The sequence below is a fragment of the Tamandua tetradactyla genome, chromosome 23, assembly GCF_023851605.1.
Source record: "Tamandua tetradactyla isolate mTamTet1 chromosome 23, mTamTet1.pri, whole genome shotgun sequence".
In the NCBI taxonomy this organism is placed as follows: domain Eukaryota; kingdom Metazoa; phylum Chordata; class Mammalia; order Pilosa; family Myrmecophagidae; genus Tamandua; species Tamandua tetradactyla.
In genome coordinates, this window is record NC_135349.1 from 4,501,765 (window position 1) to 4,528,539 (window position 26,775).

General features: G+C 50.9%; 1 protein-coding gene and 1 long non-coding RNA gene across 4 annotated transcripts in view; both read right to left on the reverse strand.

Annotated features, from left to right (window-relative positions):
- TNRC18 (trinucleotide repeat containing 18) overlaps positions 1 to 26,775 on the reverse strand; it is a 96,907-nt gene that overhangs the window by 22,481 nt on the left and 47,651 nt on the right. For all 3 annotated transcript variants that reach the window (XM_077140507.1, XM_077140508.1, XM_077140509.1), the window contains 7 exons: positions 25,788 to 25,956; positions 24,013 to 24,373; positions 19,593 to 19,868; positions 14,482 to 14,736; positions 5,417 to 5,844; positions 736 to 906; positions 1 to 142 (listed from right to left, as the gene is read on the reverse strand). In XM_077140507.1, coding sequence (XP_076996622.1) covers positions 1 to 142; positions 736 to 906; positions 5,417 to 5,844; positions 14,482 to 14,736; positions 19,593 to 19,868; positions 24,013 to 24,373; positions 25,788 to 25,956 — 1,802 coding nt within the window. The remainder of the gene's footprint in view (positions 143 to 735; positions 907 to 5,416; positions 5,845 to 14,481; positions 14,737 to 19,592; positions 19,869 to 24,012; positions 24,374 to 25,787; positions 25,957 to 26,775) is intronic.
- LOC143666914 (uncharacterized) lies at positions 20,493 to 24,005 on the reverse strand. The gene is made up of 2 exons (XR_013167775.1): positions 23,225 to 24,005; positions 20,493 to 20,617 (listed from the first exon to the last, which is right to left on the reverse strand). It is a non-coding gene; the product is annotated as an uncharacterized LOC143666914 (long non-coding RNA).

The window sequence follows — 26,775 nt, forward strand, 5'->3', positions numbered from 1 at the left end:
CTGGGGTCAGTGGCCGTTCCAGAGTCCCGGACCGTGGGAGGTGCTCGTCCTCGGAGAAGCTGGAGTCCTGGTTGGGTTCAAAGTCCTCCTCGGCGGCCATGCTCTCCATCAGCTTGCTCACAGCACCCCCCTTCCCCCGGTTCTGGACACAGACCACAGCAGGCCATCAGCTCAGGAGACCCCAACCCGTGTGTCTTGCCTGGCTGGGGACCTCCTGGAAGCTTGGAGTCACCACCAGGCTGTACTGGCGTCCTGCCGTGGGGCCTGGCAGGCTCCTGGGCTCTGCTGGCTGCATTTGCCATCTGGACATAAGGGCCCCTGCCAGGCTTACCCCAGGGGCCAGAGAGGGCCGAAATGGGCCCACAGCCCAGGTGGTGGATATGCCCTGCTGCAACCACAGCCACGGTCACAGGCAACTCAACTCCCTCTCCAGGGAGGACACTGGCCACACTGCCAGCCCCTGGCATGGGGACAGTCACCCCCATATATGGGGGAGACCCTGCAGGGACCTGACACTAAGGCCAAGGCTCCCACACCCCAGACCTCGCAGGCCAGCCCTCTGAGACACCGCTGGAGTGGGATGAGTCCTATTTGTATCCTCTAGGCAGCAGTCGTGGGGAGGGCAAAATAAGAATCCATCCCTGGAAGGACACCCGCCCCACCCTCGGGAGCACAGAGGCCCCCCCCACCACTGTGCCTGCCCCGGACCCCACCCGTGGGCACGGCCAGCCTCACCTCCTTCTTCACCTCCTTTCCTTTGGCCTTGGCCTTGCTCCTCTTGGCCAGGGAGCTGGCATGCGGGGCCCGGGCCTCGGAGGACAGGGCGGGCACCTGGGCGGGCACCCGGGCGGGCACCCGGGATGGCTGCAGTGCGGCCGCCGACCCGGCCTCCTTCCCCTTCTTCTTCTGGAGGAAGCAACAGAGGGGCCATGAGAGCAGGCCCAGACACCCCCAGCAGCCCCCACCTCCCCACTGCTCACGCCCCTCGCCACACGTGCCACACCGCCCAGTGCCGCTCCTGAGACGGGCAGGAAACCCTCTTTCCCTTTGCAAGTGTGTTTGGTTAATTTCAATGCTTTGATCACTATTATAGATTACTTTTTGCGCACGCGCGCACACACACACACACACACACAACGCCGAAGTATACATAAAATTGTGCACGCTCCTCTCTAACCACCTACCAACCACACAGAAGCAGCCACTAGGGACAGCTTGGTGCATCCTTCCGGAACCTTCCCGAGCACATACAACCACATGAAGGCTGAGCAGACACATTTATACATACACGGGATATTTTTTTTTAACATAGAGGGGAACTTACTAAAAGTCCTGCTTTGCATTTTTTTTCCTGGTATGGCTGATATGCACAGAGGGAGCGTCCCCTGTGTTCTCTAATAGCTGCCCAGTTTTAATAATTCATTTAACAACCCCCCAGCGGTGGACACGTGCACTGCCTTCCGAATGATGCCACAAAAAAAAGACACCACTGATTAGTTCTATAGGGCGCATTCCTGGAACGGGCCTACAAAACTGGGTAGCTACTGCCTGCACTGTATCCAGAATGCTTGTGCTACCTTCCACGTGCCCCAACTACAAGGGGAGAGCCCCCCACTCCCCCCAGCACCCCCAGCCCACCGCAAAGCTCCCTCCAGCAGTGTGCAGTGGACACATGGTCCCAAGTTGGCAGGAGTGGGAACCGGTCCCAACCCTCTGAAGTCAATGCACCGTTACATAAATGAACTATCATGCAACCATAAAATGGAATGAAGTTCATCCGATGACATGCACGGACCCTGAGAGCTTTAGGCTGAGCATGAGAAGCCCGACACAAAAGGACAAATAGAATCTGATCCGCTCCTATGAAATATCTAGAACAGGCAAAGTCATAGAGACACAAAGCAGGTCTAGGGGTTCCCAGGGCCTGCGGGAGGAGCGGGGGCAGTTAGTGCTTCATGGGGGCAGAGTTTCCATTTGGGGTGAAGAACTGTGGTCATGGATGGCAGTGATGGCAGCACACACAGTGACTACAATTCCGGCCACTGGACCTCACACTTAAAAATTATTAAAAATGGCCAAATTTTACGTTACATAAATTTACCTCAATAAAACGCAAGAAGAAACGAAATTTAAGCTTAAAAAGAATGAAAACCAACAGAGTAGCCTACAGAGTTCACTAGAGACGAGCACGCGTGCCCAGGTATCGGGGGCAGCTTATTCACCAGAGCACAAAATTGGAAACAACCTAAATGTCCAGCAATCTGCTATGGAAATTCCAGCTTGTCACCATCCATGGCTACACGCTTTCATTACAACCACTAATTCTCACGGTTCTGCAGGGAACAGGGAAAAGACGACACTCAGAAAAAGCAGGGCTCAAAACAACCACTTGCAAAAGCCGGAGACTCAGACTGGGGGGATGGGCAAGGGGAGGCCTAAAGCAAAGTGACCAGGGTGGGGACCCGGGAAGGGTGGGACCTTAAGGGACAGAAACAGATGAACCTGGGCACATCGCTTCAGAGGAACAACACGTGCATCAGACAAATTCAAAGCCTACAACATGAAATAAGGGACAAAAAGGGAAAGGTTACAGGAGTAAACAGTATACTGTTTCTTTCATATTTAGGGGGGAAAATATATATATATATTTATATACACACACTCTCTATTTTCTTGTTTCTGATGCACATTTTAGTCATATTCATATTTCTGAAATCAGAAGGTATCTTAAGGGCTGAACGAATGTTTAAGTGGTTCTGTTTCCTTTTCCCTTATTAAGCAGAGAGCTGAGCTCATGGTACACGTCCCTGAAGCCATACACACAGGGAAAAAAAACAAAAAGAAATGACAGCAAAAAGTTGCTTCTGAGTGACTTTTATTTCCTTTCCTTTTTTAATCTCTATTTTCCAAATTACTATTATAATCAGATAACTCCATTGACCGTTTCTTTCTCTTTGACCAGAAAACCCATTTCTGGGAGCCTCTGTGTTTTTTCTTTTTAAAATTAAAAAAATACACACAAACACACAAAAAGCCTCCAAATGTGACCAAAGCTCTGTGCACAGAATAGAGATGTTTGCAGCTGTGGAATTTAATCTGGCAAACAGCATCATTAGCCAAAACACCGACCCATCATGGTAGGCCATGAGAAGGAACAGCAGACCGTGGGACATGCTGATGGACAGATGTCACACGGCCACCGAACAATATCTACAAAAAATGAGACGTGTGCACAAAAAGCTTCTAGCATATGGAAATGCACATCATGTTGTACTGAGCAGCAAACAAAATTTATATCTCAAAAAAATTTTAACAGTGATAGCCACTGGGATGCAGGGGTGTGGGTGATTTCCTTGGGTGTCTGCTTCCCACTTTTTCCCCCACAGTCTACCTTTTGGGGTCTAGTTTTCTGCCACATTGTAAGATGAGTCTCTGCGCCTCTCCCCTAGCGGCCCTGGCTATTCAGACCCCAGGAAGTAGGAGCCAGGCAAGGGCTTGGGGTGACTGCGGCCATTAAGCATACATTGTAAAGCACTTAGAATGCACCTGGCCTCCTACAGGTTCGCTAATACGAACACCCGTTGTTATTATTTAATATTCTGGGACCTTCATCTCCAAAGCCCTGAATTCCTGAGACTGTTCCAGCTCTAAGGCTGGGGGACAAAGCAGACAAGAAGTGAGACCAAATGCAAAATGCCTACAGGGTGACACTCAAACACAGTCCCTCCTCACTACCACCTGTTTTCAGGAAATCAGTGTGGGTAGCTCCTCCTTTTCAGTGGCTTTCTCAAAAATGTCACTGTTATTTGAGGGTTCATCTTATATGTGGACATGGGGTACAGAGGCCACAGTCAGAGACTACAGTCGAGCGCTGGCTGTAGGTCTGAATACAACCGGCGAAAGGGGGAACAACTGGCTCTAAGCTTCCTAGCAGCCAGTGCAAAAAGGGTAAGAGGCCTAATCACCACAGTGTCCATGAAAAACAAATGTTCTTAATCCGAGGTGGGGGAGGTCCCACAGAGAGATGTCAAGGGATCTGCAAACTTGGGTGGGAAAAAAAATCCCACCTCTATTCTCACTAACTCTAAAGAAAAGAGCCTTTCCCTCAGGTATGAATGGACAGCACAAACCACAATAGTATTGGCAGTGCCCATGACTTTGTCACCAGCGGAAGTCACAGAGGGTTTCATATAAATGACAGCTACTGCACATACCTTGAAATATTGCTTACGCTCATCCCTTCAAAATTACGTAGTGAATAGGCCCACTGCCAGCCCTCCTCATTAGACACGCTCCTAAGTAAGCATGCACAAGGCAGTTTTGCAAACCGGATTTTTAATATTTGATGATTGCATTTCAATAACATCTCAAGATCGCTGTTTTCCTCTGGGATCCCCCATGCATTTTATTCATATTTAAAATGTTATTCAGTGGGAATGCAAAGTGGGACAGCCACTTTGGAAGGCAGTTTGGCTAAGCAATCTTGCCCCACAATCCAGCCATCATGCTCCTATGTGTTTATGCAAAGGAGCTGAGACCATGTCCACACAAACCCCTGCCCATGGACAGTGACTGCAGCTATATTCGGCACTGCCCAAACTGGGAAGTCACCAAGGTGTCCTTCCACAGTTGAATGGATAAATGAACTGTGACACATCCATGCAGGAGAGTATGGGTCAGGGATAAAAAGAAATGGCTTCTCAAGCCACGAAAAGGCACCGAAAACCTTAAATGTAATTAAATGTGGATTGCTGAGTGAAGGAAGCCACTCTGAAAATGCTCACCACCCCTGTGTGGTTCCAAATAGATAGCATTCCGGTAAAGGCAAAACCATAGAGACAGTGAAAAGCTCAGGGGGGTTCTTGGGGAGGGGGCGACAGGGGTGAACAGGTGAGCGTGGGGCATTTTTAGGGCAGTGAAACTATTCTGTATGACACTGTAATGGTGACCGCATAACATGACACATTTGGCAGAAGGCACAGATCTCTGCACACAACACAGAGTGTACACCAAACTAAACGAGATCTGCACACAACACAGAGAGTGCACCCCAATGTAAACCAGGAACTTTAGTGACTCATAATGCAGCCATATCGGTTTATCCACTGTGACAGGTGCAAGATGTCACGCTATTAGGGGATGTCAGTAATAGGGGAAAAACGCTGGAGGGAGAGGGGATATGGAAACTCAGCCCTTTTCTGTGCAAACTTTCCTGTAAACCTAAAAACGGATGGAAAATAGCTCACTCTTTAAACTGCCGGCTGGACCAGGACGCCAAAGGGGTCCGCGGCAGGAAAGGAGACGAGGAACCCTGTACGGATCCGGGAGGCTGCGTCCCAAACGCCTGCCAGGAGGCCCTTCCGAGTCGGGGTGCGGCCCGGCGCCCCCGCCCCGCCCCGGCCGGGCCCCGCCCTACCTTCCTGGGCTCCTTCCTGTCCCGGGCACGGCCGGCGTCCTTGCGCGGGCTCAGCGGGCCGCCCTTGGCGCCGCGGCCGGCCTTGGTGGCGGGGGCGACGCTGGCAGGCGCGGGGGCCGCGGCCGAGGCGTCGTGCAGGAAGATGCGCTCGCTGCGCCGCCGCGTCCACAGGTCGTCGTCGCTGGCCTCGGGCCCCGCCTCGAAGCCGGCCTCCTTGGGGCCCCGCAGCCGGCGCGCCTTGCGCCCCTTCTCGGCCGCCAGCTTGGCCTTGTCGGGGCTGCCGGGGCCCGGGCCGCGGGCGCTGGGGGCGGGCGCCGCCAGGGAGGGGCCCGGCTCGCCCAGCCCCTTCTTGGGCCGCAGGAGGCCGCCGGGGGACGGCTTCCGCACCTTCACCTCGCTCTCCGAGTCGGTGTACTCGAACTCCGTGCCTGGGCGCGGGAGGAGGGGGGCCGTGGGCACGGGGTCCCCCGGGGGGCCCTCTCCCCGGCCACCAGCCCAGCTCCGCCCGCCGAGGGGGCTGCTGCCTGCCAGGACGAGCTCTTCTCCCCATTTCCAAGGGGGAAACTGAGGCCCGAGGGAGAAGGAGACTCACCCAGGCCCTGCGACTGCAGGGGCAGCCGGCCGCCTCGACGGGGCGTGGGTGGGAAAGCCCGCACAAAATCCCCCAGCCGGCCTGGTGCCGCTTCTCGGAGCTGGGGGGCCCCCTGGCATCCACCTGGCCAACTCCACTTAGAGACGCCAGGCCCGCCCACGGCAGGGCAGGGCCTGACCAGAACCCTCCCTGCCCTGGGCTGGGGGCCCAGCCCTCCACTCACCCCCTGAACCCCCGCCCCTCCACAGCCCCGGGACCCACTGTCCTCCACCCGTGCCCTGGGGGCCTGCCTGGGCCCAGGTCCCAGCACCTGGGCTCTGTGGCTGCAGCTCTGTCTCTACCGGCAGGGCCCCTGGGCTCTCACCACCTCCCAGCTGTCCTCCATCCTCTCAAACTCTACCCAGACGCCTCCTCCCCTCCCCCAAGCTCTACTGGAAACCAGCTGCATCCTTTGTGCTAAGCCCCTCCGTGACACCCCCTCCCTGTGAAACTCCAGCCCCAGGCAGCCGGTCTGTCCGTCTGTTGTCAGAACGGACACACATCTCACTGTTGTCTTGGTTTCTATCCTGTCCCATCCCTCCCTGTCCTGAAGCACGGCCCTGGGTTCTCCTGGACGCACCCCGCCCCCTACCCCCCATCACTGCCATGGAGTGGCTCAGAGCCTGGCCCCAAACTGGTGCCCAGGGACACAGGTGAGTGCAGGGTGATGGCGCTTTTCCCTGGGGACAGGCGCTTCCAGGTGTCCTCATCCCCTGGGGAAGGAGGGGGGCCAGTGGCTGCCATGGGCCCCACCCCATGCTACCTGAGCAGAGAGGTGAGTCCGGACCCTACCTGGCTGCCTTTCAGCAGGGGTACCTTTGGGGTACCTAGTCCCCCAGGCCCCACAAGCACAGTCACCGCAGCAGAGACTTGACTGGGGCCCCTTGGCGGGAAGGAACCACCCGCAAAGCTGAATGATCCTGCTAATTAATCTTTTGTTAACAGACTTCCCGCTGCACAGGGAGGCAGCTGGGGGCTGTCAGGACTGATTAGGGTGTAAGCCATAAAACCTAGGCGAGAGTTCTGCTTCTGGGTATGGCAGAGTGAGCCCCCCCCCCCATGACACGCCTCTGCACGGCTGAGGGGGAAGAGGGGGGCAAGATAAAGCCTGAACATACATGATATGCTGGAGATCCACTCTGTGTAGAGAAGGTGGAGGGTGTGCGTGTGTGCATGCATGTGCTGCATGCGTGTGTGCATTGCATGGCTACACGTGCATGTGTGTGTGTGTGCATGTGTCACTCGGGCTCTGAGGAGTGGAGCCCTCTGTAGAGAGCTACCCTGATTTGTTCTCCCGAGACTAAGTGCAATCTTCTGGGCACGCGCGGCACGCAGTCTCTCCACCTCAAGGACAAAGACAGAGGGGCCTGGAGACTGAATGCAGCAGAGAGCGGGAAGGCAGCCAGCGGTGCGCTCCCAAACTCTGTGTGCCCACCCTGAACCCCCCCACACGCAGAACAGACTCAAAGCAGCACAGACCCAGAGCTGCCACCCAAGACCCTGAAATTGGAGTTCAAGCCCGGCCAAGGAAACACCTGCTGAGAGAAAGGCACCAGCATCCACTGGGAAAGACTGGAGAATTCACATCTGCACACTCGGCCTTCAGAACGCACAGGGCAGCACCCAAAATTCCTCCCCAAATGGAAAACCAAGAAAGAAAGGAAATCAACTGAACCCGGCTCTGAGATGAGTCAGACGTCAGGACTGACAGACAGACTCTGAAGTGGCTGCTGTGACTCTCCTCAGTGGTGGGAAAGAAAACTTGTTTTCAATGCGCGACAATCTCACCAGAGAAACGGGAAGCATCAGCAAAGAAAGAAATAGAAAAGAACCAAATGAAAATTCGAGGACTGAAAAATAGAATTTCTTAAGTAAAAAAATGCTCGGAGGGGACCCAAGAGCTGAACGGACGCGATGAAGGGAAGAGAAAGTGAAGATGCACCCCCCAAAAAGGAAGCAGAGCCCCCAGAGAGCTGTTAGAGGATGACAGATGATTGTAGGTGTGCAATTGGAATGTCAGAAGGAAAGGAAAGAGAGAATAGTGTCAAGAAAAATATTTGAAAGAATAATAGCTGAAATGTTCCCGAATTTAAAGAAAGACAGAAATTTGCGGATACAAGAGGCCCCAGTGGCCACACAGCACAGCCAGACTCCTGCTGGCCAGATCGGCGGCCTCGACATTCAGAAAAATGACCATCTGGCTGACGCCTAACTTTTCTTCTGAATCTACAGGGACCAGGAGAGAGAGGAACATCTTCTGCATGCTGAAAGAAAAAAACTGTGAGCCCACAATTCTACATCGGGAGAAAATACCATTCAAGAAGGAAGGTGAAGTGAAGGTATTTTCAGATAAAAGAAAAGGAGAATTTGTCACTAGTAGATCTGTAACAGCAAAATTGCTAAAGGAACTTCTTCAGACTGATAACCAGATGAAAATTAGAATCTTCAGGAAAAAAAAAAGTAGCAGAAATGATAAATATCGGGGAAAATGGGGGGAAAAAAAGGGCTAAATATTTTTCCTTTTTCTCTTAATTTCTTTATAAACCGCTTAATTGTTTAAAACTGAAATTCTAACATTGTCTTCTGAAGCTGATGTCATGTGTAGGTACATTACCTAAAACAACCATAATTTTAAAAACTGGAGAGGTGATTAGGTCCGGGAGATTGCAAGATTTCTGTATTTTATGAGAAGTCACATTATTAACTGTAAGGGGACCATGAAAAGTTAAGATTGTATTTTGCTATCCCTAAACCAGTCTTTAAAAGAAAAATGCCAAAAAGAGTCTTAAGATAACAGGAAAATTAAAGTGGAATTCTAAAACATATTCAGATAATCAAAAAGGGCAGTAAAGGAGAAACAACAGATGGAGACAAAAATAGAGAACAAAAAATGAAAGTGGAAGACATATACATACAGGTTGAAAGTTAAAGAATGGAAAAAGTTGTACCAGGCAAATTAATAACCCAAAGAGATTTTGAGAGGCCATACTAAGACAAAATGGACTCTGAGACAAAAATTGTTAGTAGAAACAAGAAAAGGACATTTTATAAAGATAAAAGGGTCAATCTTTCAGGAGACATAACAATTATAAAAACACAAGTGCAGAATCCAGCAACATATAAAAAGGATTATATACTGTGATCAAGTGGGATTTATCCCAGGAATGTATGCTTGATTCAATGTACAAAAGTTTATCAAAGAAATACAATATATTAACAGAATAAAAGACAAAAACCTCATGCACATGTCATTAGAACACAGAAAAAGCATTCGATGTTCTTTTGGATCGAACTTCTTTTCATGATAAAAATCATGCAACAAACCAGCACTAGAAGGAAACCGTCAGCCTGATAAAGGGCGTTCCTAAAAAACCCACAGCTGACTGTGTGAGTGTGAAAACCTTGTGTCTGATGCTCCTTTTATCTGTTATCAACAGACGAGTAAAACATATGGAATAAAAATAAATAGGGGGAACAAATGTTAAAACAAATTTAGTAGCTTGAAATGCTAATGATCAATGAAAGGTAGGGGTAAGGGGTATGGTATGTATACATTTTTTTCTGTTGTCTTTTTATTTCTTCTTCTGAATTGATGCAAATGTTCTAAGAAATGATCATGATGATAAATATGCAACTATGTGATGATATTGTGAATTACTGATTATATATGAAGAATGGAATGATCATAAGTTAAGAATGTTTGCTTTTGTTTGCTATATATATTTTTTTTATTTAAAAATTAATAAATAAAGCTAGCATCATACTTCCTGGTGAAAGGTTGTCCCCTCAGTAACAAGACAAGGATGTCCCTACTTGCTACTTCTACTCAAAATTTACTGGGGGTTGTTGCCAGGGCAGTGAGGCAAGAGAAAGAAATAAAAGGCATCCAGATTGACAAGGATGAAATAAAACCATCTCTCTTTGAAGAATATGTGATCTTGTACATAGAAAATCCTTAAGAGCTAATCAAGTTCAGCAAGGCTGCAGAATACAGGTTCAACAGAGGAAAATCAATTAAAGGAACACTCTGAAAATGAAAAGAAAATCATTCCATGTACAACAGCATCAAAAAGAATAAAATACTCCCCTTCCAATGTGAAAAACTCAGAATGGCCACAGCCCAAATACCCCTAGAGAGTGGGAGAAAGATCAAAGGTGATGATGGAGCTGCACAGAAAAAGAAGGGTTTAACAAACGAATATGATTGCTGAATCATTAAATTGCTATTTCTTTCAGTTTCCAGTATCTTAGAGCAGCTAGATGTAAAAACCTAAAATTGTGGAATTGTAACCCATACCAAACTCTGAAATCTGTTCTAAGCTAATTGTTGTGCTGTGCTTTGAAAATTACTGTTTTGTATATATGTTATTTTTCACATAAAAAAAGTCGATTGTGATGATAAAAATGAAAGTATTTATTCCTTCTAGCTTCCAGTGTTCTGAAGCAGCTAGAAGGAAAAATCTGAGAGGATCATATGGCAGCCCATGACAAACTCTGGGATCTGTCCTGTAACTACTTGTTGAAGAGTGCTTTGAAAACTATTGCTTTTTTCTTTATTTTATTTTATTTTTTTACATAGGCAGGAACCAGGAATCGAACCTGGGTCCTCTGGCATTGCAGGCAAGCATTCCTGCCTGCTGAGCCACCGTGGCCCTTTTTTCTTTATTTGCATTGTATATATATTATACCAAAAATTAAAAAATGAATAAAACACTTAGTAATAAATTTGACAAAAGAAGTATAAGACTTGTACACTGCAAACTACGAAACATCATTGAAAGAGATAAGAGACCCAAATAAATGGAAGGACACTCCACATTCATAGATGAAAAGAGTTCATTTTGTTAAGATGGTAATACTCTCCAAAAATGATATACAGTTTCAACGCAAACCGTATCAAAATCCCAGCTGACTTTTTTGCAAAATTGACCGGCTGATTCCAGAATTCATGTGAAAACGCCAGAGGCCCAGAAAAGCCAAAACAGTCTTGGAAAGGAAGAACAAAGTTGGAGGACTCGCACTTCCCACTTTCAAAGCTTACTACAAAGCCGCAGTCATCAAGTGAGTGTGCTTCTTCTGGCCTACAGACAGACCCACGGGTCTATGAGTAGAACTCAGAGTCCAAAAATAAGCCCTGTCATTCATGGTCAACTGATTTTCAACAAGGATGTCAAGCCCATTCAATGGGGGATGGAAAGAATCGTCTCTTCTGGATGCCCACATGCAAAATCATCAAGCTGGACCTTTACTTCCTACCGTACAACCAAAGTCAACTCAAAATGGATCACAGACCTAAACGTTAAGTGCTAAAACTTAGGAAAACAGGGGTAAGTCTTCATAACCATGGGGCCAGAAAATAAAAAGAACTCTTACCTAACAATAATAAGTTCAGTAACCCAGTTCACAAATAGGCAAAGGATTTGACTGGCCGATAAGCACATGAAAAGAGGCCCAGCATGTTAGTCATTAGGGAAATGCAAATCAAAACCACAATGAGATGCCACTTCACACCCAGTAGGAGGCTACAATAAAAAAGACAGATAATAGCGAGTGTAGGTGGATGTGGAGAATCACTCACTGCTTATGGGAATATAAAATAGTGCAGCCACTTTGGAAAATGGCTTGGCAGCTCCTCAAGATATTAAACATAGAGTCACCGTATGGCCTGGCAATTCCACTTCCCCAAGAGAATTAAATGCAGAGGTATGTCCACACAAAACCTACACCCAAATATTCATAGCAGTGCTGTCCATAATAGCAAAACAATTTGGAAATAACCTAGATGTCCTTACCTGGTGAATGGATAAACAAGTGGTCTATGCATACAGTAACATATTATTCAGCCCTAAGGACTGCAGCTCTGACCCATGTGACAATGTGGGTGAACCTTGAAATAATTACTCTAAGTGAGAGACGCCAGAAACTGGTCGCATGTTGTATATGATCCCGTTTATATGAAATAGCCAACAATTCCATAGAAACAGACAGTAGATTAGTGGTTGCCAAGGGTTGGGAAGAGGGAAGAATAGGGAGTGACTGCTAAAGGGTGTGGAGTTTCTTTTGGGGATGATGAAAATGTTCTGAAATTATATGGTGGTGATAGTTTCACAACTCTGTACTAAAAACCAGTGAACTGTACACTTTTACATGCTAAATTTTATGTATGTGAATTATCTCAATAAATCACAATGACTGTGACTAACAGTACAAATATAAAAAAGTTCTTTCATGAACTAGAACATCTGTATGCCACTATTACAAGGAGTTAATAACAGAGTGGTATATGGGAAAAATGTACCTATTGCAAATTATGGACTATAGTTAACTACTAATTTAATATACACCAATGCTAGGGGTCAATAATAGAGGGCAGATAAGGGGTATGGGATGTTTTTGCTTTTCTGAATAATGAAAATACTCTAAAATTGACTGAGGTGATGAAGGCACAACTATACTGTGAGCCACTGATTGTATATCTTAGATGGATTGCACGGTGTGTGAATATGTCTCAATAAAACTGCATTAAAAGGAAAAGAAAAAAAGACCAAAATAGTAGATTCAACCAACATTGTCCATAATTGCCTTGAGTATTAATAAACACTCCAAATTAAAAGGCCGGTGTTACAGAAGTAATTTTTTTTAAAGATCCAACTACATGCTGTCTCACTTTAAAAAGACAGATATGAAATAAGAAAACAGATAAAATTAGAGTAAACAGATAGAAAAAAAGATGTCATGCAAATAATAAGCATAAGAAAGCGGCAGTGGTTATGTTAAAAGGAGGTAAAACGGGTTACATGCAAACAAAATATATCACCAGAGTTTGAAAGGAACACTTCATAATAATAGAATGGTAAATTTAAGAGGAAAGCATAACAATCACAAATGCGTATGTACCCAATAACAGAACTTTGGATACACGAGCAAAATTTACAGAATTAAATAAAAAGGAGAAATAGAGAATTCTGCCATCATAGTGGAAGATTTTAACACCTACCTCTAAGTAGCTGACAGAAGAATTAGACAAAAAATCAACAATGGAACAGATCTAAATGACACAATCAGTCACACTGATTTAGTTTATAGAAAATCTACCTAACGCCATGAGAGGACATATTCTTTTCAAGTACACGTAGTACACTTACTGGGAAAGCCCATATGTTCTCATTTTTTTAAATTTTTACAAGATTGAAATTAGAGTATGCTCTCTGACCAAGGTGAAATTAAATTAGAAATCAATGACAATAAACAGGCAACCCCTTCAATATATTTCTGCAGACTTGTTGGGTCAAAGAAGAAATCAAGAGAGATTAGAATATATTTTGAACTGAATAATAAAGAAAATGCAACAATGTATCAAAATTCATGGGATGCAGCCAAGGTAGTATTTAGATACAAGTTCATAGTTTTAAATGTCTACAAGAAAGGAGGAAAGTCTCAAATCAAAGATCTAAGCATTCACCTTAAGAAACATGAACAAGTGGTTGCAAATTAAACTCAAAACAAACAGAAGGAAGGAGGAAGGAAAAAAATAAAGAGCAGAAATCAATGAAATTGGTAACAAAAGTCAATAAAAAGAAAAATCAATGAAATTGATGACTTCTAGTCAGACTGATCAAGAAATAAAGAGAAGAACGAAGTCGTCTGTATTGGTCATGAAAGAGGAGACATCACTACAGACCCTTCCAATATCGCAAGGGTAATCAGGAATAACTTGAACAGCCACAAGCCAATAAATTTGATAACCTGGATGAAGCTAGCGCTCGAGGGCTGCAGGATGAGCACATGCAAAGGTTAAGAGAGCTCTCAGAAAAAGCCCCCTAGCCGCTTCGGCAGAGCCTGGTCCATGCAGGGAAGATGGCCAGGTGGGGGACAGGGCGGGAGAGGCTCCCAGGCCTGCTTGTCCCTAGAAGGCAGGGCCACGACCCGAGGCATAGGAAGGACAAGCCCCAGACACTGCTGATGGACGAACAGTGCCTGCCGCCTCCGTCTGTCCATCTGGGTGATGGAGATCATGAGGCTGGCAAACTAAGTGGCCGTGAGGATCTAATGCAGGAGCAGAGGCCAGAGCCTGGACACTCACATCTCCCCCTCCAGGCCCCAGCCTCATGGGCTGCATCCCCTGCCTGACCACAGTTCCCTTCACATGCGCCCAGTGAAGTCCCATTTCTTTCTCGTGGCTCAGCCTGGGGCTGGGGTGGGGGGCCTGCAGCTCCCCTGGGGGTGCAGATCCGAGGCCTTGCTGCTTTCCAGAACTGCCCACCACAGGGCACTTGCAAAAGCCCAAACAGCCAGGGTAGAGTGGTCACTCTCAGAAGATCCATGGAGGAGCCAGCAGACCCAGGAGCTGAGCCCTCCCCGGCCCCCTCCTCGGGTTCCCACCCCCCACCCGCCACCGTGGAACGGGGTCAGGGCCACCCCACTGCCCACTCACCCATCACACTCTGCCGCTCCTCCTTCTTCCGAGCCTTCTGCTTGGCCTCCAGCTGCACCACCGACAGGGCCGGCCCCACCGCGGGGCTGGGCAGGGCGCTGGCGGCAAAGCGCGCCAGCAGGCCCAGCCCGCTCTCCTCCAGGCCTGGCGACAGGGCCCGCTCCCGGGGCCCCAGCCTAGAGCCGCCCGCTTCGTCTGCCTCCTGCTCAAGCTCATTCTCCTCATCCTCCTCGTCCTCCTCCTCGGAGCTCTCATCTGGCGTGCAGAAAACAGGGGCCGAGTCAGTGCCTGGGGCCCGGCACGCACCGCCACCCACCGCCACCCAGGCCCGAGCGACCCCGCGGCCCTGGCGCCCACGAGGGGTCACAGCCCAGCTCCCTGCTCCACCCCGCGGGGCCACTGGGAGACCAGGACCAGCCGCGATTCCCACCGACGTCCCGTTTCCCCCCTGCCGCCTCACCCCCATCCAACAGAGCCCCAGACGTGGGAACCTTGGGCAGCCCAGAGACGGGCGGCCACACTGGGAGTCGGGGGGGACTTGTGCGAGAGGGACGCCCACATGCATCTCTGCTGTGAGGAGGTGGACAGACACACGGACAAGGACGGAGACGGCTCTCTCCACAGTCTCACGCACACACACACGCCCCGACGCGTGACATGAAGGCTGGGGGAGGAGGCAGAAGAGGAGGAGGGAGGAATGGGAGGTGGGAGGGGCCCTTGGGGCTCGGGCTGGGGGCTCCAGGCACAGGCGCTCTCGTACTTTTGCCAGCTGGAGGCCTGGGAGCTGGTGGCAGGAGAAGGTGGAGTTTGGTCTCTTCCTGGGGGAATGAGGAAGGGGTGATCCATGGTTGAAACCCTGAATGGGGCTCTGGGGTGCAAACATCCCATACTGGGGTGGGTGGGGCCTGGCCCTCTCTGAGCCCTGATTTCCTGTCTGTGGCATGGCAGCGCACCTCTCCGCCCACCCACCCACCCAGCTATGGGGAGGGCTCGGCTAGGGTCCCACTGTTATTTTGGGGAAGGTACTTTGCAGACAGACTTCAAGGATCCAGCAGTCACAGGGCCGTCCCCTCTAACCTGGTGACCAAAACTCCCTGCAGCAAAAGGACTGTCCTGTCCCCACTGCCAGGGCAGTCACGAGGAGAGAGAAAGGAATTGGTGAATATACACCAGACACTGAGGGAGACTGAGACACGACACCGTAGGGCCAGGCCCCAGACCCAGGCAGGCGGGCTGGCTGGCTCGGGTCTGCAGAGTAAAGAGAGTCCTTGCCCTCACCTGCCTCTCCAGCCAGTGAGCTGCTGAGAAGCCTCTTCCCAGACACCGGCCCTGCCTACCTGGGGACATACAGCCCCTCTGAGCCCAGCTTGGCCTGGCACAGGGCACAGGGGCAGGCAGTGCTCCCTGCCACTACTGGGGGAACAAACCTGCTCCTGCCCTGCTCTGGCCTGGGGAGGCAGCCCCAACAGGCCCTGATGGGCAGGCAGATGGCTGGGTGAGGGCACATCTGAGGGGCTCACTGCACATGGGAAGGTCCTGTCAGGTCAGAGCCCTGGGGGTGGGCAGGAGGCTCTGGGGGTCGCTGGACCAGGGCAGGGCCCAGGCCACGCCTAGGTGACCACTCCACCCAGCAACAAAAGGCAGGAGGGAGCCAGTAGGGCACCGTGTCCCCTCCAGCCTCTGTCCTAGGGACCAGGAGCCTCCTGGGCCCCGGGTGCTGGGGTGGGGGGGTGAAGATGAGAGGCCAACACAACATTCTCCTGTCACCATCCTGAGCCACCTGCTTGCTTAAGAGCCAGTGGGGGGCAGAGATTGTCTGCCTGCCCCTTTATCAGGGTTCCAGAAAGGGAGTGGAGAGAGAGGAGGTGGAGGGGGTGGGGTAGGGGTGGTGGGTTTGTTAAGAGGAGCAGAAGGCAGGCGGGTCCCCAGAGCAGAGCGATGGATGAAGCAGGATGGAGGCCAGGGGCAGGCAGCGGCAGGGGAAGTGCACACTTGCCATCCATTCACATGGAGGACGCCACATGGTTGTCTCCGCCCCAGCGGGCCACAGCAGCAAAGCGGGCTAAGTGTAGGCAGACTTTCCACAGCACTGGGTCCCCCACGGCAGGCCTCATGGAGTGGGCCAATCTGAGAGGTGGGCTGGCTGGGGGTGCAGGGGGAGGGTGTGGGGTGGGGACGGGTGGCCCTGGGTTTCCCCCTTCCAAAGACATCCTGCTTCCCTGGTTGCACAAGTGTGGAGACTCCAGAGCTTTGGAAATCTGTTCCATCCAGGAGGATTCCCAAGTGGAAAAGTCTGGCATGGGGGAAAGGAGGGAGGGAGCTGGCTCTGGTCTCAAGGCGCCCCAAATGTTCACGTGCTTGGCAGACGTGGGCATCAGAGATGGGAAAGCCAGCCCAATCCCAACACCTCGGAATGGGAGAGCGTTTGGAATGCAAAAGCCAAGAAAGGATGTGGATTCTGCAAAAACAGAGCTGTGCTCTCATGGTCTCCTGCAACCCTCCCCGCTCGATACCCTGGGCAGGCCTGATGAGGGACCAACCCCCAGGGGAGCAGAGGGGCTCTGAGAATCAAGGAGACCTTTCTGGGGGTGTCCACACTTGAGGCAACAGGGGTTGCCAAGGGTGACAGGAAGAAATGTCCTGGCCAGGAAACCCGAGGAAATGCAGGGAAACTTTTTTTAAGGTCTTGGATGAGTAGGTGGGGCTGGCTGCTATAGCCTGGTTTGGTTTGGTTTTCCAAAACCCAATCGATGCACAGCCGTCTCCTGCTGCCTGCCGTACCCAGGGGAAGGGCACACCCCAAGGAGGGGAAGTGTAGAGAGGACAGAAAGAAAAGGGTTTTGCCTACCTACGGAGCAACGAGCCGGGCTCGGGCTCGGGCTCGGGGACCTGCTGCGCTGTCTGCCCTACTCCCAGCCTCCGCTTTGCGTCCAGAGAGCAGCGTGAGAGCAAATGCAAGAGACCGAAACAGACATTCAAAGCGTCATGGGTGGGGTCAGGGGTGGAGGTGCATGGTCGGGCTGCTGGGGGAGAAAGCAGACACGCTGGAGAAGCCGATCAGGTGTTTTAGTGCGCCCTATTACCCAAATATCCCTTTCGAGGCCTCACCAAAGGTCTGTGACGGGGGTGGGGGTGAGGGGTCCCCAAGAGTCGGCGTGTCACGCCACGGTGCCTTGGGCCCCCTGCCCTCACCCCCATCTCTCCCACATCTGGGCTCACATGGAAGAGCCAGATGCCCTGCCCACTGGTACCGCATCCAGCCCTGGTCTGAGGGGGTCCTTGGCGGTCCCTTCCTAGGATCCCTGGGGCTGCCTGCATAGTGTATATACACACACACACACGCATGTATGTGGGGGGGGGGGGGCGAAATAGGGCAGGAGAGTTCAACAGCTGAGAAGCTGGAACCCTGAATTTAAGGGGAAGGGGGAGACCATGGCGGGCAGGGAGCAGCTGTGGGAGTGCGGGTGAGGGGAGGGAAAGGGGGTTCTTGGGAGGAAGAGGGAGAAGGCCAACCAGCCAGACTCGCGCTCATGGGGGCCTCGGAAGCCGGGCTGACTGCTGAGTGAGTGGCCTCTCTTCTCAGCCTCAGACTATTGGCTTGGATGGGGCAGCAACTGGGAGAGCGTAAGCTTCCCCCATCACCCAGGATAGATCTCTGCCAATCTGGAGGGGTCATGGGGGTGGGGGGAGCAGGCACGCAAGAGCTGAGCCAGGCTGGAAAAGGGGCTTTCCAGTGCGGGGGCCTCGTCTACATCTAGCCTGACCCAGTTCACGGCCAGGGTCGCCGTGCCATGTCCCAGGGCCTTCCTCAAGGAAGGGCTTGACATCCAGGCTTTGGGGACCTCCAGGACCCATCCCTTAAGGGAGTCCACCCTGGAGCAAACCCTAAAACCAGGGCTGGGAGACGTTTTCAAGAATTCACTTGCTTCCCCCTCTTGGCACATTGCAGACAGAAGGGCCTGAGGGAGCTCAGCCACTGCCAACCCTAGAAGCAGAATGCTCACGTTAAAAAGCGTCTGAGCCAGAATGTTTCCGGAGGGGCCGAGTGTGGCCTGCTCTCTTTTCATCAGTGAGGTGACTGAGGCCCCCCAGGCCCAGGCCAGCACTCGTTTCAGAGCACCGTGCAATGAAGCCAATGTTTTTTAATTTAACAACCAAAAGGAGGACAGTCCGGCGCTCGTGACCCTGCACTGTCCACACGCCCTTCAAAACAGGAACATGTGCTGGGAAACAGATGCTGGCAAATAAATACTTTTCACCGCTGTCAAGTAAGAATAGCTCATAAGAAAATAAAAGACAAACAAGCAGCTAAAACAAAACAAAACAAAACAAACAAAAAAATGATGCTGGCGGTGAAAGCAGTTGATTTTAAACCTGGAAAGTGAAATGAATGCCAGTAGCTCTCAGGGATATTTGAATAATAGAGAAAGCGGCAGGCTGCGTTAATTCCATCTCTACGCCTTCTGGGGTGGGGGAGGGGGAGGAGGAGGGGAAGGAGAGGGGAGGGGAGGGAGGAGCCAAATGAAGGGAAGCGGCACCTAGTGGTCTAGTAAGGACACAGCAAGAGAGACAAGGCACACGGGTTTAGTTAAAAATGAACTCGATATGTTTAATAAAGCTTGGTATTACCAAAATCGCAGTACAAACATCAAGTCACACGCCCACACGACAGAGTTTCATTTACAAAACGTTCCTCGGGAAGCCTCCTCCAGGCCCATGCCAAAAGAGAGCCCACCCTAAGCCTGTGGTCTGGGCGGGCAGAGAGGGCAAGAAGGAACTGGGGGTAGGGGAGGAAGAGTGGAGAAAAGTGAAGACTAAAAACCAGTCCGTATAAAAGCTCCAAAAGAGCTAGCCAGTGATATTAGCACAATGATACAGGTACAAATAAAAACAAAAACAAAAATAATTAGGCTGATAACAGCAGGCTACGCTGCCAAGAACCAAGATGGCGACCCTTCCCGTGGCCGTCCGGGTTTGGACGGCCTCAGCATCCGCCATCTCTCTCCTGTGTGCACGCTCTCGCCCTCTCGCACTCGCTTTCTCTCGCGCCCACTCTCACTCACTCCCTTGCTAGAAAACCTGGAAGGTATTTTGTGTTTTGAGCTAGTAACCTTGGTCAAACGAGTCCTCCGAAGAGTCACTGAAGGACGAACGGGCCTGGGCCTCTTGGAGCAGCAAACAAAACGGCTGCTTCCTGCTGGCGGCCGGCTTGGGTTTCAGAGTCCGGGTGGCCGCCAGGCCCCTCTTGGTCAGCTTAGGGGCCCCAGCCGACTTGCTGCTCTTTGCCACCATGCCACACAGGATGGAAGACGTCAGCTTGGAGCCGGAGGGGCCTTGGGCAGCCCACTCATCCTTCAGGAACTCTTCCTCTTCCTCTGAGTCCGTATCTGCAGTCAAAGTAGTTTTTTAATAGAGATAAGTCACAGAACACCGGGAGACGCTGGTGTCTTTATTTTGTTGTTTTAATGGTTTTGTGAACACGTGGGTGCGTGACAGAACAGAGAGGGCCAAAGGCCTACTGGCTGCAGAAAAAAACGCCATGTTATGATGCCACCAGCTCTCCTCCCTGGCCTGGGCTCCTTTCGCCTTTTACCTGGGGAAGCCTCCATGCCACGAGCATCACCGAGCCGGTGTTTGGTGTGCCGGGACCCGGGCCCTCAGGACGCTGCCAGCAAATCACCCCGCACACGGCCACCTCAGCAAGCACAGGGGTGGGGGAGGCGGCCTCTCCAGGCCCTGGGAGCCAGGAGGAGCCCCTTCTCAGGGACAGAATGTCTCACCCGTCACGGCGGCCACTGACAACTCCCTTCTGTGCCAGAGGATCGCACCCAGCCCGGGGCCTCCTCTGGGGAGGGACACGACCCAGCAGGGTGAGGGTTTGGCCAAAGTGCTTCACCCCAAACACAAGGGGTGGGCTGGCTCCCAAGAGCCAACTGTCCCCATCTCGTCCCCATTCCCCTTTCAGCAACACCACCCTGACGGTCACACCAAGAACGCTTATACATCAGGGAGACTGGCAACTGAACGCAGGGCCTTTATTTTTCTTTTCTCCAATTTTTCCCTTCAGATAGGTGGTTTACCCTCACACCGCTGCTGGCTATCCGTAAGTCTTCAGCCTCGCTCCCGGGACACTGTCCTAGGAGAGAGCCAAGAAGCTTTGGGAAGGAGGTACCACATGGGCCCAGCTCTGGCCCCTTACGACCCTACCCCCAACACACGTACACCATTTTCATCTGGTTCACATATCAGGTCGCTGGGCAAGACTTCACTGGATAAAAGGGCTCCAAAGCCCAAAACTGTAATCCCTTGATATGGAAAAACCCACTGTGAACACAAGGGGCACTGAGAATGCAGCAACAACTTAAGCAATGCCAGCCGTCCCTACTGCCAAGAGAAGAGTGCCTGTGTGCATGGGGGTAATCAGCAGACTTCCACACACGTCTACTCTTTCCCCTCTAACCAAGACCCTGACGGAAGGGATAGCCTGGCAACTCTGGGGTGGCTAGAGATCAAACCCTCATTGTGCTACTGCCCCCTGCCCACAGCTCTCCCTCTCATGTGTTTCAGCCCCTGTCCTTCCCAAGGCCACATCACTGACCGAGACACCAACACAGCTTCTCCCAAGAACCCCTCAAGCCTCCACCCATGCCTTACAACCAAACTGGAAATGGAAAAAGGCACAGTCTCTCTTCCACCTCCTGCCATGGCTTCTCTCCACTGGAAAACAGCCCTCCACCCCCATCTCTTTGTAACCTTGCTCTCATTTACTCAGAATAGCTAAAAAGCAAATTAACACAAGCAAGATAGGGGCTCTCTCCACAGACAGCTGCATATCATCAGTCTTTTAGATGGGGCGAGGCCTCCTGACTTCCTTGAGGTAATTTTGACCCATTTCTCTTGCCTGAGCAGGGGAGCTTTAGATGAGGCATGACGGAGTTACACTGGCAATTCTGAACATTCCTTCACACCCACATCCTGCAGTTGAACTCCGGGAGGGCGCTAATCTCTAACCCCTGGCTTTGCTACCCCCTTTAAGTGGTGGAAGAGGAGGATTCTCCCAGCAACCGGCCAGGCCTCCTGCAAGGGCCAGAAGGAGGCCAGGCCACCTTCAGGGACTACTCCCTCCTGGAAGAACAAAGGAGCCGCTGACTTCTCCCTCCCCACCTTCCCACCACTCCTTGCTATTCCAAATTGAGCTGCCGATGGAAAAACAGCAAAGGAGAATCCTCCCCTGCTCCTGCAGGGCTACAAGTCTCTGAAAGTGTCCCTCTCTGCTTGCGCCCACACTGTGGCCAGGGGCCTGGGCTCTTCTGGCTACTGCCACTTGAATCAGCGCACACAGGGGCCACATCAAGCTTGCACGTCCATGGCACTCACCCTCAAGATGGGAGGCAGAAAGGGCTACTTGCGTCACCCATCTGCGCGTGGGCCCAGGAGACCCACTGGTTCAAGGCAAATAAGATGGTAAAGTTTAAAAAAATAACAGCAGCTTAACCCTGGGCCAGACATGACGCTGACCTCTTTACTCTCAAAAGGCTCACATCAGCCCTGCAGGGCAGGTGTTGATATCTGAACCCCACGTCCATAAAAGATTTTCTTTCCTTAAGAAAACACATTTTATTATAACGTTAAACATCTCCATTTTGCAACTTGACAGTCCATCTCCCCTCAATGAACCAACCAGAGCCGATCAAAGGCCCAGGATACACAGAACCAGGCAGCTGCCAAAGAACGAGTTCTTCACTCCGGCCAGGGCCTTGGGGGATCCCCAGAACAAGCGATGCTGTCAGAAGCCCCTCCTATCCTTCCTGCTACTGCCACATACTCAGTACCTATCTGTCCTGAGCAGAGGCGTTCTGTCAACAAACACTACTGAGCACCTACTGAATGCCAGAAGGTATGCTCCAGACCACAAAAGGCCAGAAGGGCAGATGGTGGTAAGCCAGGTATGCTGGTTTGAAAGGAAGTATGCCCCCTAAGAAAAGCCATGTTTTAATATAAATCCCATTTCATAAAGGTAGATTAATCCCTATTCAATACTGTATATTTGAAACTGTAATCAGATCATCGCCCTGGATTTAGTCAAGAGTGGTTGTTCAACTGGATTAAGAGATGACATGTCTTCACCCATTTGGGTGGATCTTGATTGGTTTATTGGAGTCCTATAAAAGAGGAAACGTTTTGGAGAATAAGAGTCAGAGAGATTCAGAGAGAGCAACGTTAACAAGCAGAGATTCCACCAGCCAGCGACCTTTGGAGATAAAGAAGGAAGACGCCTCCCGGGGAGCTTCAAGAAACCAGAAGCCAGGAGAGAAAGCTAGCAGATGACGCCGTGTTCGCCACGTGCCCTTTCAGATGAGAGAAAAGCCCTGACTGTGTTCTCACCATGTGCCCTTCCAGCCGAGAGAGAAACCCTGAACTTCATCGGCCTTCTTGAACGGAGGTATCTTTCCCTGGAAAGTCTTAGATTGGACATTTCTATAGACTTATTGTAATTGGGACATTTTCTCTGAACTGCAAATTAGCAACTCATTAAATTCCCCTTGGAATGCAATTTCTGGTATATTGCATTCCAGCAGCTAGCAAACTAGAACACCAGGGCTGTCCCAAACAGGAAAAACACCCAGGCAGAATTCTCAGTGAAGGAGCCCCAGCAATGCTGTTCTCCAGCTGCCTTTGGCCACTACAATAAAAACCAATCAAAGCCCAGCATGCACGGGCGGTTCGGCGGTAGCATGCTCACCTTCCATGTAGAAGGCCAGGTTCAATTGCCGGACCGTGAACCCTTCCCCTCCCAAAAGTAATCAAAGGTCAGAAGAGTTCAGGTCTTCAATCCCAGAAGGCACCTTTCAGGAGGGGCCCCAAGCACCCGCCGCTACTGGATGGGACAGCACAGACATGGCAGGTTCTACTGGAGGGCCGGCTCAGATAATCAATCCTGGCTCCAACTCTTCTTGTCCGAAGGACGCTAGAGGGGACTTAATCTTCTCCCGTCTGCGGCATCCCCAAAGGTAAAACACTGGTACCCGCTGCCAGAAACCGTTGCAACAACCCAACAAGATAAGGCCCATCAAGTCTCGAGGTCAGCAGAGAGCACTAAAAAAATAACATTTCTACTAACAGCTTGTGACAGCAGCCGCCCAATCTACACCGCTCCTCATTTGTCTTCCTCAGAGCCTGAAAGCTCCCTGAGGGCAAGGGAGGACCTCAAACGCTGAACCCTGCCTGACCTCTCAGCCGCCAACTCTGCGGCTCAAGTCCTCCCTAGTGACGGCTTCCAGCAAACAACGCGAGAGCAAGAGCGGATTTCCGCTCCCACCCGCCAATCACGAGCCGCCAGGCACCGCGCCCACCAGTCACAGGCAGCTGCCCATCCCCCGCCCTCGCCAATCACAGAGACTTCCGCTTCAGGCGGCTCCACTTCCTGCCCGAAGTCCGGGCAGAGAGAGACTCGGCGGCCTTCGACTGCCCGGCGCAGAGCTAAAGAGAAAGAAGAAACTGCCCGCAGGCAGCGCCACGTCTGCTACTTACTGTAGGAGTAGCTGCTCACTTCCGAGGCGAACGGGGAGGGCGCCGGCTTGGGCTGGCCTCTGCCCTTGAACCCCACCTCCATCTTCCTGGCTTTGGCCGCCCTTCTGTGTTTACCTTCTCGGGAGGCTTTCAGAGACAGGCTGAGGCCTTTGGCCAGGGCTTTTCTGTCCTTGCTCAGCAGGTTATCATATGGAGTCAAGTACCTGCGGCAGCCCCCACCAGTTTTCGATTTCCCCCCAGAACTGTCAGAAAACTTGAAGGGTGACTTCAACTTGTCCTGCTTGGTGAGAGAGAGAGCCCTGTCCAGCTTGCTGGCCAACTGCTCCTGGTCGCTGGCCATCTTCTTCTTCTTAATCTTTAGCTGGAGAGGAAGTTGGGTCGTGGGTTAAGACATTTGCAAAACAACATAGTGGTTTCAGTGCACAGGTTCTGATTAGCGTGGCTTCATCAAAACAGCCCTTCACACTGCCTCACTGACCTCTGGCAAGTTGCTTAAACTTCTCAGCCTCAACTCTGTAAAATGGGGATGATTATGTATGGGCACGATGGGGTTGTTCTGAAGATGACCTGAGATAAGGCACCTAAAGCACTTATCACAATGCCTGGCACATGGTAACCACTTATTAAATAGCTTTTATTGTGGTTTCAATTATTGGCACTGTCTGATGTCTCCTAGAGAAGATAGGCAAGCAGACCACAAGCTGGAGAAAGCAGCTGGATTAAGGAAGAAGGAAGAGAATCAAGATGGAAAAGCCAGATCTTAGTTAGCATGGCTGATCTGCTTTCAGCTACCTAAGCCAGCTGATAAAAACGGCTGTACCATCTACATCAGCCCATCCAACTAAACGGGCAGAAGCTGCCAAGAAAATGCTTCAAATGTGCCTTAGATGTCTGAAGCAGATTGGAGATTTCACAGATTAAATTTCTGCTTGTAGTTTATCGGCAAGTATAGTAGCCATTTGTTGTTGAAGTGAAATGTGCAATTTCAGAGCCATTAATGCCCCTCATTTGAACAATTTATCTCTATTTTCTTTTATCGGATAGCATTTCATACAGAAAAAAAGTTGGGCTAGCATAATTTGAACGACAAAGATATCCTTCACAAACTGAACACAGAAAGGATCCTGCTGTCCAAACTGGCTCTCTTTTCCCCACCTGGATCTAGTTCCCCTGGAGGAGTATTTCTCTGATGACCACATCAAGCAAAATATCCCCTCACACAGGGGCTCGGGTAGAAATGACAAGGTGGATTCATATTTGGAGACAAGGGCCTTCAGAGGAGGTTTTCAGTGCTCAGGAAATAAGAAAAATCAGGAAGTTGGCTCTCACCCCATTACCCCTGGAGGGCTCACAGAGGAAATCACAATGGCATCAAGCCCTTGTTTCTTAAAACTACAGACTGGGAAGGCCGCTCATTAAACAATTATTCTGTTAAACAACAGCACAATTGTATTATTTGGTTAAGAACCTGCAGTCTGCCTGCTTGGCTTTAGCAAAAGGTCACGAAGCACCCACAAGGCATGCAGCTCCCAGTCTTGGCTCTGCCTCTGAGGCTGTGATACTTGGGTAAGTTCTTGACTTCCTCTGGGCCCTAATAACCCCATCTGCACAATAAGAAAGATGGGACAAGAGTTGTTCTGGGCTAAGGCAACCACTCCTAGGATTTCTGCACAGCAATGGAGGCAACAGACCTGCAGAGGGAGTGTGAGCTCCAAAAAACGTTCCTAACCTTGTACCCAGAAGACCATGGCACATCTGGAAGATCGGGTACTCACCTGACTCATGAAGTCCGACGAGGTTTCATGCTCATCCCAAGTCTGGCTCCTCCCCCTGGCTTTCCCAATTCCACCGAGGGCATCGTGGTCCTCCTCGGCCCCCTTGTGTCTCTTCCTTATCCCCGCTCCCAGCTCGTACTCATCTGTCAGCAGGGACTTGCTGCTCAGCCTGAAACCCAGATGTACCACTGGTTAGCAGCCTGGCCAGGCCACACTCGAGGGCCGGTAGTCAACCCTTGTGGCCCTGAAGGGTTAGGCAATGGTGAAGCACAGACTGATGACAGAATAACGAGTCTGGGGAGATGGATCCTGCAAAACTAGGGTGCTGGAATTCTGGGATATTCGTGAACGAGGCAGAATGAGAGTTTAACATCAAATAAGAGAAATTTCTCCAAGTCAACATCGTCTGCTGGCCTCTTTCTCATGTTCTCACTCGCTCTCTCACACACACACTCACGCACACATCTTTGCATGGTTAGATACCTCTTTACCAAAAGCAGGGTCAGAAATACCAAGGAGATCCACTGGGGTGGGAGGGAAGGGATTGAAGTTAAGAGGCTTCTGTGAAGAAGCCACTTGCTGGTCTCCTATGAGGATAAGCAGGCAGGACACAGTCCTGCACCAAAGGCTTCTCTTGCCTGCTTTGAGCGAAAGCTTCTGTGAAGAATAACAAAAGCAGCTAACCTTTATTTGGTGCTTAATAGGTGTCTTGCATTGTGTTAGTGCCTCATACTTAAAACTGCAAAACACAGTTTTTTATAGATGAGGAAACTAAGACTTGGAAAAGCTAACAGCTGGCTCAGGGTCACGATACGTGGTAGAGTGGAGTTGGGACTCAAAAGCAGACAGTGCCACCACCTCTGGGGTCCGTGTTTCTAACCACTAGGGCTGCACTGCTAGCAGCCCAGCCTCTGGCTGTCTTCTCCAGGAGCCTCTTCCCGCCTGTCCTTTGGCTGATGAGGGGGTATTTCTTCCTTCTCCATCCTGT